This window comes from Triturus cristatus, chromosome 6 (genome assembly GCF_964204655.1).
Source record: "Triturus cristatus chromosome 6, aTriCri1.1, whole genome shotgun sequence".
Classification (NCBI taxonomy): domain Eukaryota; kingdom Metazoa; phylum Chordata; class Amphibia; order Caudata; family Salamandridae; genus Triturus; species Triturus cristatus.
The window spans coordinates 879,827,573-879,846,695 of record NC_140589.1 but is presented as its reverse complement, the minus strand read 5'-3'; the positions used below and the strand labels follow the sequence as shown (position 1 = coordinate 879,846,695).

The 19,123-nt window shown below is 43.3% G+C and overlaps 1 protein-coding gene across 1 annotated transcript in view; it reads left to right on the top strand.

The window, feature by feature from the left end:
- Window positions 1-19,123, top strand: part of COG2 (component of oligomeric golgi complex 2) — a 326,732-nt gene that overhangs the window by 51,946 nt on the left and 255,663 nt on the right. The window contains exons 2-3 of the mRNA XM_085611476.1: window positions 1,921-2,082; window positions 9,954-10,019. Of these exons, the coding sequence (XP_085467602.1) occupies window positions 1,921-2,082; window positions 9,954-10,019 (228 nt within the window). The remainder of the gene's footprint in view (window positions 1-1,920; window positions 2,083-9,953; window positions 10,020-19,123) is intronic.

Genomic DNA, 19,123 nt, shown 5'->3' with positions numbered 1-19,123 from the left:
ACTGGCGCCGCCTTACTGCGAGACTCTGCGAGCGGGGCTAACCGGGCCCCGGACAGGACCCCACACCCCAGACCCCAGTCCGTACCAAGCGTGGGGGGGGGGTAGGCGCAGGCAGGCGCCGACGAGGCCAGAAATCCCAGCAAATGGCCACTCCGTCGGCCGTAGGGCGATGCTGCACTCGCTCCCGCTACTACAGGCCTCAGGTCACTCACCCCATCGGGGACACGGTCCAACAGCGAGGGTATCGGGGCAATGCGTCCTCACAGTGTTCGCCAGTGGGGGCCCTCAGGACGACTGCCCCCACACTGGGCCCCCAAGGCAGCTCCCCGGGCCCACACCAGAATCGCCTGTGTCCGGGGGGGGGGGGGGGGGGGGGGGGGAGTCTCACGAGTCGTGGGTCCCCGAGCTATCCCAGTGGCCAGAGCAGGCCCCACTCGCTCTGCAAGTCCGCCGTCTCTCCAGCACCACCACGGGCGGAGCACTCTTCAAGCTTCCACGCCCCAGGCCCCCATCGGCGCCGTCAGACCCGGCCCACAGCGGCCGCAGTGCCTCCACCGCCCCAGCCGCTCATCACCTCTCGGAAGTCCAGAGGGGTTCGGGCCCCACACGCGGCTTCACCAGGCCTGGCTGGCAGGCTCGATCCTCGGCGCTGCAGTGCTTCCGCCTGGGGATCTCCTCGGGCCTCGCTCCCTCTGCCGGAGCGGGGCCAACGCTCCAAAAAGTTCACCTCCGAGGCCGCCTGCAGGACAAGGCACCCGTGCGCTGGGCGCTCACACCTCGTCGCCACCTCCGGTAGTCGGCTCCGCCTCCGATGGGAGGCCGGGCTCCGCGGCTCCGACCTCGCGTTGCAGGCGAGGCCCCGGCTCCCTCACCAGCCGCGTCGCAGGCCTCAACCCGGACGGGACCTCCAGCGCCACGGGGGGGGGGGGGGGGTCGGCGGCGACGCAGAACTCCCTCCGCCAACACAGGAGCCCCAGCGCTACCCCATGCAGGTCTCAGGGGTCCCCGGGAGGCCGCAATTCAACGCTGTGCCGATCTGGCGCCGGAGGGACCGATGAGAGCATCCTACTCCGTCGCCATCTTGACTCCGCCTCTGGTCATTATATTTTATTCAATAGGGCTGCAGGCATGCTCATTTTCACTGTTTGCATCCAGGTACATGGCATTCTTCCTACAAAACTGTCCATGTAAGAAAATATAAATTCAGCCTTCAGAGTTGTCGTCTACTGCATTTGTTTTGTGATAAGCATTTGTTTTGTGATGAGCATTTGGTTTGTGATTGAGAGAGTCAAACATCTCTTCAAGGGAGCTTGGGGGCAGGGAGTGGTATTTGACGGTATTGCTTGTCTTCATTGGAAACTCTTAGTTTGACTCAAAATACTTTGTTGCTGCAGCCCCACTGAAAAACTTTTTTTTTCTATTCTCGCTGAAGGTATCAAGGCTTGTATCTGGTAATAAATGAATGTTGTGCCTATCCATCGATGGCCTCATTCTCTTTTTTGCCGCTTGCAGAACTGTAACCCTGATATTCTCAACATTGGTTGTAGACTGAATGTTTGGTCCTTTTATGTTTTTTCAAGTGGCTGGCATTGCATGCCCTCTGCTTACCATTTTTGTTTTACTTTTGGGTTTATTCCTCTATGTTCAGACCCACCAGATGAGGAATATTCCATTAAGCAGGTCATTTCCTACATGCTTGAAAATGTTTTAACTACGATACGAACTATGAAATTAGTGTGAAATAAGCGTGTTTCCTGTTGTGTATATAAATGCACTGGGAACTAGAGTCCAGTCTGGCTCATAATTGTATCATTGGTGCTGGGCGAAACACACATATTCGTGCTTTATTGTATTTGCTCTGTTACAAGTTTCAGAAGGATGTAAGATTTTAAAATAAGTGTCCTTATTTTTCTTCTGCAGGATGGATTTGATGTTGATCACTTTGTTTCAGAATGCAGAAAGCGCGTCCAGCTCGAAGAGCTACGTGATGACTTGGAACTCTACTACAAGCTTTTGAAGACGGCCATGGTGGAACTCATCAACAAGGACTACGCAGACTTTGTTAATCTTTCCACCAACCTGGTATTTCCCTTCTTGGATTGTATTCAGAAAAGTTTCCATTCCAAGCCCCAATAGGCTTTAATTTCTCTAAAACCGTGTGTCCTGGTACAGTTTGCTAATAATACATAGATGTAAGCATTAATGCAATCGAATGGGGCCGTTCACCTATGTCCATGAATACCATGCCTTCAGCAACTAGTAAACTGTTTTGTATTTCATTACATGTTTTTACTGTGCTTTCGATTAATCAAAAACTCAATTATTAGAACTGTGTAGTAAATGTTTTAAGCTTCCTCTTTTAAAAATACCCTCAGGTTTCGTTTTCTCTTTTTCTTGTATTTACCTGTTTTTATTAGTTAATATATTTATTAGTAGTAAGTGCCCAGAGTTGACGTTTTTATTGTTGTGGCAGGAGGAAGGCTTTGTGTCCTAGTGCTTTTAGATCCATCTTGACTGTCTTTTAGGGCCTGCCTCAATTTTGTTCTGCGTTTTGAGATACTCCGGAATTTCTTAGTGGATGAACTGCTGCTTTTCTTTACCAGCAAGTTGAGGAAATCTTCCCATCCTCCTTATTTGAGTAAATGTGTTTCAGTCAAAAAATAGCATTTGACACTTTGGTGAGAATAGCATTCAAGTTAATATTTGCAATAATTATCTATTTGTTGCCATGTATACAGGAATTCTGTTGGAAATGCTCTGTTAAACCTGATTCTTGCTTGGCCTTTTAAAAAAATGTAACCCTCTCATCCAAAGGGTTCATCAACCCCATTCCAATAGCCACAACTCACAGCTAATATAACATTTTGCAATGTATTTTATATGGGTGCCACCAGGAAGTTGATTACGAGATTTCAAATATTACTAAATACATGTTTGACTATTGTGGTGAATTTTCATTCATCATTCACCCTTCCCATTCTTAATAGTTCGTTCCTCTCTATAAAACCAATATGGAAGACAACGAGTTTGTACTCATTTAGTACTGTAGGCAAGGAGTTCTCGTTTTACGATTTTAAGAAATTGGCACAGCATTGATAAAACAGTTGTTTTTCTTTTTGTCTAGTGTATGTTTTTTTTTCTCAAGCATCACTGTCACACAGCACAAGTACCATATAGAGCCCGGAAGTGCAAGCTTCTATCATATCCAGAGAGCGCAGCTTAGGAAACGGCATTGCAAGATTTCCTTACTCGCTGACTAGCTATAGCACTCAAGCAGTAACAAGTGCAATTTCCTCTGCATTGGACAGTAAGGCCAGCACCGTGCAGACCACACAGATGCAACATGGGTAGCAGTGGCGCATGCCCCACTCCAACACACACAATAGATAGTGCATCAACAGCAGCATTGCAGTAAACCGACACACCCAGAACAGGTACAAAACTATATAAAGGAAAGGCACGCGTTCAGACATGCAATGCTACATGGAGATGAAAAACATGGAGTTATTGAAACGATAGGCATTCATATAGACTACAGCTTAGCTCACAAAGTAAACTAAACTAAACTGCCTCCAGGTACTTTGCTAGGCCATTGTGCCTTACAACTAGATAGCGTTCACCGATAAACGTAATGTCTACAATGAACGGATACAATGCTGATTAGCCCTGGCAGAGTTCAAACCGCGGACCTGTAAGCTGAACCCAGACTCCACAGGAGAAGCCAATTCGCACTAGTTTATGATGCCTATCTAAATTGGTTGGTAGCTATGACCCTTTAGTATTTGATCGTGTCCATGTGTCAGAATATCCACAGGATAATAGGTGAAAACTGTAGCTTAGCAATTTTAATGTGATTGGCAGAAATGAAATAGGCATGTGTTTCTGCCAAGCAGATATTTTGTTTTGGTGCCAAGACAAATAAAATTACACACGTAAGTAAAAAGAGTTTCAGGAAATTATTGAAAATGGAGGATGGGAGTATTGCATTTAAATTAAAAAGTTTAGCATGAGGAATATGTACCCTCTGGTTGTATTACACCAGACATGGAGGGAAGGAAGATGCTAGAATCCATCTATTGACCTCCTCATGTTTAAGATGTGGAATTTACCTCAAGGAGCCGGCCCACTAAAGAGAAATTTTACAGTAGGTTGAGAGCTGTTGCACAGTGATGCTCCAGCAATTACATCAACCCACATGCAGCGATGTATTGTAGGTCTGGTGTTAGCCAAGACATTTGGCTTTTAATTAAAATATATACATATACTCAAATATACTTACTTTCAGGGGCTTTTCGCCAGCCCTCTTGTCCCATTGGTCTGCTTTAATGTCATTCACATGTTACTCCCACCCACAGACGCATGCAACGTGGGGCCCAGGGTTAATCCACTTAAGCCCTTAGTTTACCTGGCTTTCCGTAAAAAACTGCATTTTGCTCTTGCACAGTATGTAGCCCCAGGGATGACTGAAGCAATGCGTGCTTTTATATAAAAATAGATGTATGTGTTGGCTTTTAGACAACTCTTGTTTTCATAAAGTGGGTGCATTCATTAAAATAATTAAATCCTAGACAAAATTTGCATTCATAAAGACAAAAAGTCATTACGCAGGGTTACTTAGCTAACATTTCATCTTCTTCTTTTCTCCTAAACAAGCTTTCACCGTTTTGTCTTCCAATTATTGACAGATTCTTGAAAATAGTTAAAAACTATTTTCCTCCTGTGCTTTTTAGACTTTAGTCTTGCGTTGTAAATGTTTTGCTGACAGTTCTATCGGTTTAACGTTTGAAAGAATACACTCTCACTTTCCAATATTTGATCAGCAAGGGCGCAGTGAAGCACCTGCTTCTGCGGCAGTGCTACTGGGTCAGATTAAATTGTTCTTTATGGCCCCTGCTAACTTTGATCTTTGACTTGTAGGTTACAAGACAAAATCTGAAACCAACAAATACTGTTGGGAACAAAACCCATGCAGCAGCTATGGGTGTGACCTAGGGGTGCCAAATAAGTCAAATATTGTGAGAAAAATAAATTATGAAAATGGCAAAGAAAAAAGAACTAAAAGGCAAATTAACTGAGCAAGCAGGAGAGAAAGAATTAAAGAATGCAAAAAATAGGAAAAATGTTGGCAAGAAAGCTAAATATGAATACACTGAGAATATAAAAGATGGAAAGGATGGAAGAAAAAACACAGGAGGAAGGAAGGAACAAAGCATTGAGAGAAAGAAGGGGGATCCCAGGGTGGCAGGGAAAAAAAGGAAGGTATGAATAAAAAAAAAAGAAGAAAAGAAAGAAGGAATGTAGGTATATAGAATTAAATAATGGAAGAAAGAATAGAAATATGTAAAGGAATGAGACAATGAATGAAAGGAAGGAGCTGGAAAGGAAGGTGCAAATGTAAAATGAGTGAACAAAAAAAGGGAAGATGAAAGGTGGTAAGAAAAAAGGGAAGGAATAAGAAAAAGGAAGAAAAAAGGGTGGAGGAAGAATACTAGGCTAAGGAGAAAGAATGGAGGTAGTACAGAAAGTTGAAAAGGAAATTAAATGAGAATATGAAGAAAAACAAGATATAAAGCCGAAAAGACTAAAAGATGGATCGAAAAATGAATGACAGATAGAAAGGAAATAATGGAAGAGAATAACAAAGTAGGAAACCGAGATGAAAAGAACAAGGCATAGAAGGAACAAAGAATAAAAGAAAAGATGGAAAGAAACAGAGAATGAAGGAAAGGTGGAACAGTTCCCACTGGCATGCACAGAATCTATTACGATCTCTACTTTGCTCCATCACTCTGTGCCATGTGGTTCAAAGTGGGGGTACTTTTATTTTTCTGGCTTCCCCCTTGTTGATAATGATGACTGCTTTTCTTGTTGCAATTAGTGGTAAGGGGAGAGTGGGACATTATATTTTAGTGTGGCCTTGAGGGTTGCTTATCCTTTCAATGAAAAACAAAGTAGGCAAAACAGGTTATGTCTTGTTTTTCTAGTTTTCAGGAACCTATTTCCTAAAACAATTATCAAGATGAACATTCACTAGGTTATGAATACTAACTTAGTGATTGCCTTTAAGTTATGCAAGATTACTGTGTGCCGGATAGTCTTTCTGTTATTAACTGCATTCCTCTCCTCCTCATTATTTGCTATTTTATTTTTTCTCTGCCTAAGTGATAAATGAGATGCGAGTTCAATCCCCTCTAATGTCACCAGTTCCAGCCCTCCTTTTTACCTGGCACTCCTCCTCCATTTTCCGTAAATATTTTGCTGTGGGTTGGTGCCTGTAACTTCTCCGTATGTCTTTTCCAATCTCCCCATTTTCCCTTCCATTCTTTGTGACCCTGTAACTCACGCTTATAATTTCCTCCCACTTGATTTTTCTTGGATCATCCCCCACTGTGCCACCTTTTTAGGTCTCGGCTGGCGATAGCAGCGCGCATGCGCTGCTCTCGGCATCCGAGAGCTTCTTGAAATCAATACGGTTGAGGAAGTGGACTTGAAGCCCCGCCCCCTGTTCCCATTGTCTCGCGTCATAGCTTAAGCTAAACGCAGGCTTCTCATTGTAATGGAGGCTTCTTAGTCCCTCCTTGTTGCCGCCCTGTCCACTTTTGGCCCCGCCCACCAGGACTGGATCGTTTACTGGCGGCGTTATACGGGATACTTTAATTAGTATGTGAGCACTATTTTCTGTACTAAACAATGTGGGAGAATGGCGGCACTTGTTTCTCTTCTGTACCAGATTCAGTTGAAAATGTCTCCACTCCCACCTCCTCCCTCCAGCCTTCGCCGGCCGTCTCCATTCACACATCAGTGAGTCCGGCCCCCTCTTTCTTCCCGACTATCTCTTTCTGTAAACTCGTGGGTTTCGGTGTTCAACAGCGAGTGTGTAGATCATACCTTCACGTCTTTGCGTGCAACCAAACCGTAACCACCTCACACTGGGGTGGAGTCTCGATGTTTGTTCCTTATGGTTTTTACTTCAAAGGCGCAGAAGCAACACAACGATGACAAAAGCAGCTGGAGGCTTTTTCGAGTATATTTGTTTTAGGCCGCCATGGAGCAATAATTTACATTTGATCTGAATGGAAAATGATGACGCAGCTTTGGTCGCCTCGCTAAATGTAGTAATTGACCTCTTTAGGTGTATTTTTGTTGGTTTCCGAAATTACTGCGTGTGCGCGAGATGAATGAATGTGCATGTCTGTGCAAGTACTTTACTACATACTGCGGTTATTTGATGTTTGTGTAGCCCATGCGACATCGTGGGCTTCAGGGCAAGCCTCGAAATCGCTCATAGCGACTAAGGATTCAGGAATATTTTTTTTTTTAATTCGGTGGGTTTTTAAGCATATGTTATTAATTTTATTTGAACTTCTTTTCATTATCTTAGTAGAGGAGATGTTCGTTTTTTACTATTAAAACAGCTTTACTGCTGTTATGCGGTCCGGTCTAAGGATTTTGCAATGGGATTCACGATGAACAGCTCAGACTTTGTCGTTGTCATGCTATTACCAAATTGGTGTTTTTGAACCAGACTAAAACATATTTATGAAATCAAGCATTTCTGTCTGAAGAACTGTACACTGTCCCAAGACTCTACTCCCACCTCCTCCCTCCAGCCGTCGCCGGCCGTCTCCATTCACACGTCAGCGAGTCCGGCTCTCTCTTACTTCCCGACTCCTTCAGCTTCTTTGCTCATACACCCCTTGTATCCTTGAATGTCTCTAGTTGATCACTTCTCTCCCTCCTCCACTGCATTGTGTTGTAATTGTATTCATCTAGCGCTTCATTTCGCTCCTTGATGTATTTCCTTGAGTGTTTAAATACCTTTCCCGAGACAACCCCTCCTTCCTCAATTATATCTACACCCCACCCTCTATAAACGGATCCTCCAGACTCCCTCTCATACCGTTTATACCCATGATGTGTGTAAATGTCTCTCTCACATTATCCCTTTCCTCTTCTATTGCAATTGATTGGTAATTAATTGCAAATGAATTTATAAGCCCCTCTCAGATCACCCCTGTTCCAGCTGTACTCCATTTATACCTCTTTTGTATTCTCGCCCATCATACCTGTCCCTCGTATATTGCTTGTTTACCCTTGATGTATTTAAATGTCTCTCGCATACTACCTCCCACCTCATTTAGTGCATTTATACCGCAGATGTATTTTAAATCCCCTCTCATATCACTGCAGTCCACCATTTATACCTCTCATGTATGTGAAAATCTTTTACCAGTTACACCTCGCTGTCCTCTATCGCTTTTATACCCTGGACGTATTTAAATGTCTCTCTCATATTACCCTCACCGCCTTTATTGCAGTTATACCACAAATGAATTCAAATGTCCCTCTAATCTCACTTGAGTACTCCATTTATACCTTTGATTTATTTAAATATCTCTCTCACCACCCCTCTCCCTCCTCGAATGCTTCTATACCCCTGATGTATTTAAATGTCTCTTTCATACCATCCCCACTTTCTCTATTGCTGTTATACCGCAGATATATTTACATTTTCATGTACAGGCTCTAATACCGTCGGGTCGAGTCCGCGCTATATAAAACTGCAACAATAAGCAAGCATTGAAAATGCAATAGGTCTCAGTATATTCTAATATTGTTACCCATTCTGCGTCTGTGAATTCTCTACCCAGTGTTTCATTTTGCCCTCTGCCTTATGATCCTGGTTGGGGATAGCTTGATAGTGTTCGATAGAGCAGTTTTACAGCCATGGTACCCCCTGCTCATATGTCAATAGTAGTTGCAAAAGGTTGGATGTTTGGTGTTCCTGTGTCTCTTCTCCCCCATTCAGTGGGGACACTCCTACTAATAAACTTGACATCATAAATTGAACCACTGGAATACCTTTGTCTTCCTTATTTCAACAAATGCATGAAAAGTGTCATTATCATAAAAGACATCTAATTATTTCAAACCCTGCTATGGTACAAGGGGATCTGTCTCTCGCTGTATTTCTCAGAAATGCTCACTGTAGAATGCCTTGCGCAAATGTCAACTCAGTGACCATTTGTGTTGCAATGGTGAGCATAGAGTGAGTTCAGACCCTCCTTTTGTGATGCTATGGAAGTCGTTCAGAATGAGAGTCGACTGGAAGTAGTAAGCAATAAAATGAGTTACTCAACCTCATTGACATTCTTTCTAAGGCACAATTAATATCCTCATGCATCCCTTGTCGACTTGCTATCTCCCCACTTTCCAAGGCTTGTTAATTATTTACTAGTTTTCTTTGTGGTTTAATCTTCATTTAGCTCTGTCTTTTTTCAGCTTTTGTGGTTCAGGGATTATAAGGTAGGACGAGTGGTACCTTTGTGGCCCCTCCTCGTCAGATTTAGACATCACGTGTTACAAATATATGATTGGCGCTGCAGTTGTGGCTGGCACCGATGAGATGATATGCCTAGATCTATTTAGCAGTCTGGGAAGAAGGTTCCAGATGAAGAACCTATGAAAAGTATATGTATCTATCAGAAATACATTTACTGAAGGTAAGTAACTTAATCATTATTTTAACTTACCCGCTGTGCATAGTAAGCAATTTCATACTTGTAAGAAAATTCTGAAGAAGTACGACAAAGTGCCCTCTGAACATATCGATGCTTTACCATTATTGCAGTTTAACAAATATTTTGTTCATATTTATTTTCCTGAGCAATCTTGCTCAAGGGTCCTGTACAAGCACGAACTGTAAAACCACCTATATTCAGACTAATGTGATAAATGTGCAGAGCTGGAGCAGTCCTATGAGACTACAGTTGAAGCATGTATTTCCCAAGTGTACTCATCCATATGCTGCTTATGTTGCTGTCCTCCAAATTGTAGTCTTTGTGATCTTAGTTTTTAGGGTTTTATATTAAAATAGCTTTTCCTGTGCACGAATTGAACTCCTATCTTAACCGATGCACTTCCTTTATTTTTGTTTATCTTCTTGTCGTCAGGTCGGCATGGACAAAGCCCTGAGCCAGCTTTCAGTGCCTCTCGGACAGTTACGAGAAGAAGTGATGGTATGTTTGAATGAATAGAATGGCGTAAGTGGGTTTAGTTTAGTAAAGTGATTTTTCATAGAGAAATGGAGGGCATGCCTGATACTAGAATGCCACTTTGTATTCATTTATCCATCATACATGCATGCTGTGTATGTTTTTATTTTCTATAGTCGCTTTAGAATATTGGACAGTAGAATCCCTACACAACGTAATGTTACATAAAAGAAAACCTAAAGATGCACAGTATTTGTAGAATAACACATGCCTGCTGTACTTATATAAGTCTGTCACATCATAAACTGCCTGCAAGCCTTCTAAGTCCCAGGGCTGAGGTCTTGGATTGCCTCTTGTTAGGTAGGATTAGCTAGTGGAGGCCTTGCTTTTTCTTTTACATAGTATTATTAGTCCTGTGTTACTGGTTGAGAGGGGTGAAGCCGTACTCTAGCCGCAAGCACAGTTCTTGTCGGGGTGAAACATACCCAAACCTCAAATGAACCTGTGCTTATCCCTCTGCTAACTTGGCACAAAAGTAGTCCGGCTTAACTTTGAGAGAATGTGTAAATTATTTATGCAGCATTTCAAACCATAATAAAGTGAAAACACCAGACAAGACAAATCCCAAATCAATTTAGAAAATGGAGTAAAATGTAATAAATTATTTGAAACCAAAATGACAAAGCTCCAATCATTATAACTGTACATATGTAATTTCAAAGTTTTATGTAAAAATAGTTCCTAGAATCACAGAGCGCCAACTGTGGTTAACTGGTTGTGCTGGACAGGATCAAAGTCACAAGTTCAGGCCATCCCGATGCATACCACAAGCTGGATGCAGGGACCAAGACAGGCCAGCTGAAGTATCTTAAAGCCTCGTTTACGGATTGTTGCGAGATCACACGTCTAGGATGCGTTGCTCAGCAGTAGTTCCTAGGAAGATGCCGGGCTGTGATGCAGAATCCTGCATTGTCATCCAGGATGTCATCGATGAGGGGCTTGCAATGTGAAATCTGGCATCGAAGATGCGTTGCACACTGGAGGTTCCAAAGAAGTTGTGAGGCTGTGATGCGGAGTTCTGCGCCGTCTTCAAGGATTCCGTCATTGAGGGACTTGTGATGTGAAGGTCTGCGTCAAGGATGCGCCATGCAGTGGTGGTTCCGAGGAGGCTGCGATGCCATATCCTGCATCAAGGTTGCATCGCGCTGTGGCAGGTCTGAGACAGAGCTGCAAGAAGATGCATTGCGCTACATCAGTTCTGCCCACAGGATTGCAGCTGGGCTGGCAGAACACCTTCAGCCCAACTTCGAGTGGTCCAGGACTGGGGTGGGCACCACCAGGGGGAGACACAGTAGACATAGTCCAGGTGCAGGGTTCAAGTTGGTTGTAGCCGTTTCTGTCCCTGATGCTCTGATTAGGAGGCTAGACAACTAGCTCTTAGTGTCACTCTAGTGGTCCTGGGTTTCATTATATAGGTTCAGACCTTTCACTTATGCAGCAGTGTAGCAGTCCTTCTTGCAAAGCAACACAGCAGTCCTTCCGAGTCTTCCACATGTCCAGAGGTATACTGAAGAGTTGGGTCTGAGGGTCCAATATTTATACCTGGTGCCCACTTTGAAGTAGGAGATGGTTCTGGAGGTTTCCACCCCCAGATGTGTTTGGAATTTCCTGCCTCCATTCCCTTGCACTAGATTGTCTGGTGGTAAAAATAGACTAGTGTCAAACCCTTTGTGAGTGTACTCAGGCAGAGCCTTTGTGATGTGCAAGTGTGCTAGGTGACAGCTCATCCTCCTCGTCAAGTCTAAGATGGCCCATTCTGCCAGCACCTATGCCCCTTTGTTTTACTGTCTGAGAGCAATACTCAAAGACCAACTGCCAGCTATACCTAGTCATGTGACCCAGGATGCAGCCTGAAGGCACCAAATGGTTAGGACAAGAAAAGGCCATCTTTCTGAAAGTGACATTTTCAGAATTGTGACTTAAAATCTAACGTTACCGTTAAAGAGGGTTTTAAGTTATAATTCTGTAGACACCAAACTAGATGTTCCTATCTCCTCCCAATTGAAAGTTATCAATTATTATATGTAATAAGGGAATCCAGTGTTTTCCTAAGGGAGAGGTAGGCCTAATAGCGGTGAAAACCAAATTTTTGAGTTTTTCACTACCAGGAAATGTAAAACTTAAAAGTACATGTCTAACTTTTTTAATATACTGCCCCTGGGCTGTGTAGGGCCAAATATTAAAAAGTAAGGTTTGGGCATGGCAAAAGGTTTATCGTGCCAGGCTGAAATGGCAGTTTAGAACTGCACACACAGGCTGCAGTGGCAGGCTTGAGACATGTTTAAAAGGGTTTTTACATGGGTGACACAAGGAGTGCTGCAGGCCCACTAGTAACATTTAATTTACAGAACCTGGGTACATGTAGTACCACTTTACTAGGGACTTGTAAGTAAATTAAATATGCCAATTGGGTGTAAGTCAATTTTTCCATACTGAAAGAGAGCACAAGCACCTTAGCACTGGTTAACAGTTATAAAGTGTGCAGAGTCCTAAGACCAGCAACAACAAAGTCAGCAAAAACAGGAGCATGGACGGCAAAAGTTGGTTAAAAACGACTCCAAGGATGTCCGGTCCAATATTCTGCATTTATAATAAAATTAAATTAAAAAATGTCAGTTCTCTTCTAGATTAACCAATCCCACCAGACATAATACAACCTGCAGCCTGTGTTCAGCAAAGGGTAGAAAATATGGTTGTTCACTATGGCTGAAACATTCACTCTCCTTTGAGAGGATTCAGTACATTGTGAATGGTTGCACTAAGAAGTTGCATCCATTCAGCAGATCTGCAATGGCACCCAATTTCTTTGAAGTTAAATATTTCTTTCCTCCTTTCAAAATTGAGAATGGCTTTATGTATATTGAAATGTTGCCCGAAGATGTGGCATCAGTAACTCTGAGTAGATTTAACCAAGATTTGTCTGCTAACCGATCAGGCTGAGTCCAGGTGTCAGCCCTGTGCGCTTTTTCTTTCTTAAGATTTCCAAAACTTAGAAATAGTGTGGTCCACTGACCCGTCTCGTCTAAAGTTCCGGTAATATGTGAGGCCCAGAACCTGACACTACCATCCATTGCGCTTGTTGCTTATTGCTTATGTGTGCATGTACAGGTTGTGTGAAGCATGAATATTGGTAGGGCTGTGTATGAGAGCCTGAGTACTGAAGCCAGTGGGATGCATAAAGAATACTAAAGTTCATTATGACTTGGTGGGTCCTCCAAAAATACATAAAACCTGTTAGGAAGCACTATAATATTAGTGCTGGTTGGCATATGTTAAAAACAGCATTCTTGTTTGCATTTGCGGAGTCAACATTTTTCACTGCCAAAAATGTAGGCTGGTTCTTCAGGGCCAATAAACACTAGGATAGGTGAAGGCTATTACCTAGGGATTCTTTGTGTCGGCCAGTATTCTCTGCACCCTGTAGGGAAAGAGGGAAATAAAAACTGCTGAGCTCTTAGTAAAGCAACAAGTCCTCAGCACATTCAGCTTTGGTTATTGAATGAAGCCTTTTTGTGATAAATACATTTGTTTTCATGGTGTTGCTCCTAATCGAGTAATGTGTAACACGTTATTCAAACTAGGCCAGGTTGAGGTAAATTGAAACTTTAAATATTGTGGGGCTCAAATGAGGGTCTGCGGAAGATAAAGACAGTAAAAGCCAATCACAAAGTTGCAATAATAAAGAACACCACCTGAATGCATTCTAAGTGTGGGCACATATTTTTGTAACTTCTCAGGCGAGTAATCACCAGGCTGAAATTATAAAGAGCAATGCACGAACATCTACTAGATGTGGGCACTATGCCCCATAACTGCTTAGGCGAGTAAAAGTAAACACCGGCACTTGATGAAAGAGCAGGCGCTAAGCACGTCTTACCTCTCATTGTCTGGGAATGTCCGACCTATACAACTCCACTGCACAACAGCACACATAGGCAAAGGTATTAAAGAAACTTCGTTTAGAAGAGGACTGAACATGATGTCAGATGCCGTTGTAGCCTGGAGAGCCGTGATTGTTATATAAAATTACAGACACCATCTTAGAATGGTGTTAAAAGAACAATTCTTCTAAACCTCAGTGTTACTAGAGGCTGAATGTCCACATACTCAAAAAAGCCATGGACCTAAAGTAGGAACACCATTAACATAAAGAACAAGCATTAAAAATGCAATAGACCTCGCCTTTTATTAAGTTAAAGCCATTTGCTTTGCTATATAATACCATTAGCAAAGCAAATGGCTGTAACTTAATCAAAGGCGAGACCTATTGCATTTTCAATGATGTAACGTAGAATCCGTGCATGTAATAAAACTGCAGCCAAGTATTCCCATAGAAAAATGCAAACACACGGCTGGGTTTAGTTTATTCATGGATGTATATGTGGAATGTGTACTAATTGGAGTGGGCCGAGTGTGAGGGTTATGGAGTTTACACTAACTAGCGCTTCCTTGCAAGAATACTTCACTATTTTTGAATGAGGGTACTAGTGAGCACGAGAGATCTCTGCAACCCACTTTCCTTCTGTAATTGTTCTCGATTCACAGAAACACACATTCATGGATCCACATACCAGTGGACCAGCAATACAAACAATTTGGAGGCAACTGGAACTACAGCTAAGCCAAAGATTCAGCTTTGTTCAGGAGAGCTAAACACAAGCTGACCCAGTCTTTGTTCCATTTTAACAAAAGCGTTTTTTAAGTGCAACTATGAAAATAAATATGCATCAAATAGAGGTTATAGGAACTTGTGCCTATTCTATTTTAATATAAAAGATTGTTCCTATCAGCTCCACCATCATGTGCTGTGCTGAAATTTCTTTTAGCAGCACTCCTTGTAGAAAATCTAGGCCTGGCTCTAAACCGTCCCACAAAAGTAAGCAAAGTCATGGCCAGTTTTGGGCAAACAAACCGCAATTGCCATGACCACCCCTAAGTCCATAGGCATCTTTGCTGCTTTGAGCTTTGAATAAATACAAGAGTCAGGGCTTGAGCAGGGTTAAATAAGAAAAAAATCTGACTTCTAGTTCGTATTAATAGTTTTAGCATTCTTTCCAAGTACAGTATTTCATATTGTTTTATCAGCCACATAACATATTTGAAATGTATGCTGATTTCATCCAAGCTAAAGCTATTTATGAAGTTCTTCACCACCAAAGTAATTTCATATTTCGGTCAACAAGACAGTTGCTATTTGCCATACCCATCACAACACACATCATAAGAGGACTGCCCCAGGCAAGAAAGAGCAGGTGGAGAAACAGTCTGGCCTGATTGCACCTTGCCGCCACACGTCCAATATCCAATTTTAACAGCCAGGTGCGAGCATGCAAAATATTCAACAAAAGCAAGGCCGCGTTAAAACAGTGTGCACACTAGGAGTGTAAAATACATGAAATAACCACATTAAAACTGAGTGAGGAAATAAGAACTAGGAAGCACCCCAGGAAAAGTAACTTCACATTCAGTGAGATATCTGAGCAAGGGTCTCTGGCTAGTACATCCTTATCATTGCTTGACCGTTTTTTTCTGCAAACAATGTGGCCCTGACCTACTTACATCTTTGTATTCCAGTAGGGATATTTAAGTATAACTATTGTATATTTGCTAGATAAAACTGATGCCTTGAGCTGCAGAGCACCGACTCCACGAAACTACATATTTCGCAGTCCATTTTAAAGGTATTTCTACAGAGAACACAAATACGTATTTTGGTACGATTTACTGGAATCCTCCAATATCATTACAAAAGGTACGACCTCAAAAGTAGAAAAAAATGTAAGGCTGTAGCGGTGCCCCACAAGAATGTGAAAAGTAACCGTATACGCAGTTCAGTACTGTAAAAAATACATTCGCTTGGTATTTGAAAAGCTGAAATGCAAACTTGAGCTTGGTGTCGAGCTGACGGCGTTGCGTGAGGCCACGAGAAACCTGTGCGGTCTCAAACTCCAGCTGCACTCCTGGCTCTGTCCTGCATGCGCGCGACGCCCGCTCCACCCAGCCGCGCTGTTGATCTAACCTGGAGTCGCCTCGTAGGCACTGGTAGAAAGTTGCCATGTTCCCCGGGAGCAGTGCTTTCCCTTCCTCATCCTCTCGTCCGGCGACGGGCAAGCTCACACCGCACCCAGGGCGAGTTGTGTCTCCGCCCGCTACTTCGGCGCTCCTCTCCTGTCTCAGCAGCTCCGGTTCCTCCTCTGCCCCAGCAGCCAACGTTCGCCCCTACGCGCAGCAATCCAGGAAGTGCCTGCCAGAGTTCAGCTCGCTGCCAATGCGATCTCGCGCCAGTCCCCCGAGCAAATAAACGCTCCCTGGGCAATAGTTCATTTAACAATGCGCAGCTGAGAAACGCGTTCGACTCGTCCTGATTTCATTGACAGCAGTGACGCGCACAAAGCTTTTTTACTACTTTCGTTGCTAGTCTTCTCCACGTCATATATTTGTAATGCGTCTAGATATTCAATGACATTTAGGTAAATTAAATGATTCACTTTTATAATGCAAGCAGAGTTGTGACATGTTAAACTCTGACTCTATTTTAACACAACATCAGAGCGTGCAATTGTAAATCTATTAGTATGTTTAGAGTAACAGGCTTGGTAAATAAACAAGGCAGAGCAACGCGGTCCTGAAGTGAAAGAGGACCGCGCTGCAGCCGATCTCTTGTCTTTATGGGGCCATATGTTTGAAACACATGACCCCATAAAGATGAGAAAAGCCTTTACTACAAACGTAAAGCAACCAAGCCAGTCCAACTGGGACTGCTCTAAAAGAGAAAAGTGTACGTCCCTAGATGCTCTTTTCCAATGGCTGACCACCGTTTAGCATAAATGGTGATGCCAGCCAATGGAAAAGAGGGGCGGGGCTTAAAGCCCACTAGAGAAATCTACCCTAACTCATTAAATCTCGCCAGCGAGACTACGCATGTCTGCGCAGTCTACGCCAGGCGAGACCTAAAAAGGAACCCAGGCTTTGGAAAACCCAGGATCCTTCATGCGTCGCTGCACATTTGGCCCAAATTCAGGGGCACATTTGCATCTTCATATAGTATAATCCCCTTGATGCTTTCTAAATTAGATCCCTATAGTTCAAGACTCATGCGGTGATGATAAAGGAAGACCATCAGGAAAAGTCTTTGGACCAAAAGAGGGACGTGTGTGTTCATTTATAAGTATGGTGGGAAAGAGGATCATCCTCTGTAGTCCTAAGGAATTTCTTGACAAACCGCTTTAGTGAGCCACTCACAGTGATTTTGATATACCAACAGTCCCAATTATTCCTCCTGGAATGAGCCTTCACATCACCGTTCTGCTCATGCGCCAACTTGAGATCTTTTTCCATGCAATCTATTGCCTTGCGATACCACCGTCCGAGCCATACATGCAGCTTTCCCTCATTCATGTGTCTAGTTTGTGTTGTGAGTTGTCATCCTTTTCTGCTTGAGAATTAACCTTCAGAGCACTGCACTCATTTCCATCCTTAAGTTCTGTAGACATGCATAGCTACTCACAATTTGTAATCTGCTCAGTTATGTGGTTGGTTAAGGGCCTTTACCTTATCTGAAACAGGACCCTGGGTGTTCACATGATGGACAGGTTAGTGACAGCAATACTCCATCTTTAATAGGCATTTATCTTGTGTATATTGGTAAGTTGAATAAGGGAACATCAAGGGTTAGTCCTAACAGTGTGAAAGGCACCCAAATGCATCACAAATGACTGCTTTAGTGACCAGGTAGACCAATATCATGTTTCCAGGTGAAATGTGAGGAATGAAGTGGCCTCGATATGCCTGAGCATGAAGAGAAGGCCAAAACAACACGTTTTTATGTACTGATTCTGACGTTCCTTGATGTGTTTGTGCATCAGTTCACACCCTAAGAGTTAGGCTACTGCCCACCTTTTTACAGTCCCCAATTTCAAGTTAGTTCTTCAGTCACACTCACTAGCATCACAAGACCTGAATCTCAAGGAGGGCTGCCAAGTGGGGGTGAGGAGGCCTGCACCAAACTGTGGCTCAGGATCAGAGACCCAGGTAATTGCTTAAACTTGCAGGCCCACAGCATGCAGAGAGCACCAAGCGGGGCTTCATGTTGCGATTTCAGGTTCAGCTGGAGCAGACTGCATGTAGGCCACCAGAGCCTTTCCACCCAGACCTCTGAATCTCTAGTTATAGTAGTGAGAGGGGAATCCCTCATATTTCTCCTGCTTGAGGAGGCTAGGACCGCAACCCCTTCTTGGAGTAGAATAAGAACTAGTGCAGATAGGATCAATAAGAATATTGCTCACCAACTGTGTTCCTTTGCAAACAGCCATCTTGTCAGCTATCCTACAGCACCTCCTGGAATTTATGGTCAGTGCTTGAGTGTAGCCTGTCTGCAAAGCAGTTTATGGACACTTCTCAACTTCTTTAAATAACTGCTAAGCAGTGAGTTTTATTAGTGTTATGGTTTTTATTATAACTTAAGGGAAAACGGTCTGATGGTAAAATGCAGTGTCAGTTAACTACTGGGTTCGGCCTTCATTGATTCTTAGTTGCTGTCCAAATCCTGCTTTGCTTTAGCATATCAAAGTATACAAAAAGTGATGGATGGATTGCTCAAATTAATCCCAGCCACTAGTAATGACTCTGGTTGCATCGCAGTCCTTTGTTGTTTAGCACAAAGGGCCACCTCAGTTTGGACCAAGCTATATGCAAACCATTCTTAACCATGCTCCAATGGGAACAGTCCAGCCTGAACTGCCAAGCCAGGACCTCCCTGACCCAGGAAGATAAGCAACCCAGGACTGCTTTTCCCCTTCTTTTGGGCTCATCAGCCGGGCATAACATGGTTTCAGTGACACAGGTCTCACTTCTGGACATGCCCTTCCCACTTCGGGCAACATACTATAGTATACAAAAAGTGATACATGGATTGCTTGAATTAATCACATTCACTGGTAATACTCAGAGCTGCATCCCAGTTCATCATTCTTAATTTGGACCCAGCTATATGCAAATCAGTCTTGACTAAGCTCCAATGGGAAAAGTCCAGCTCGAACTGCCAAGCCAGGTCCTCCCCAAACACAAGC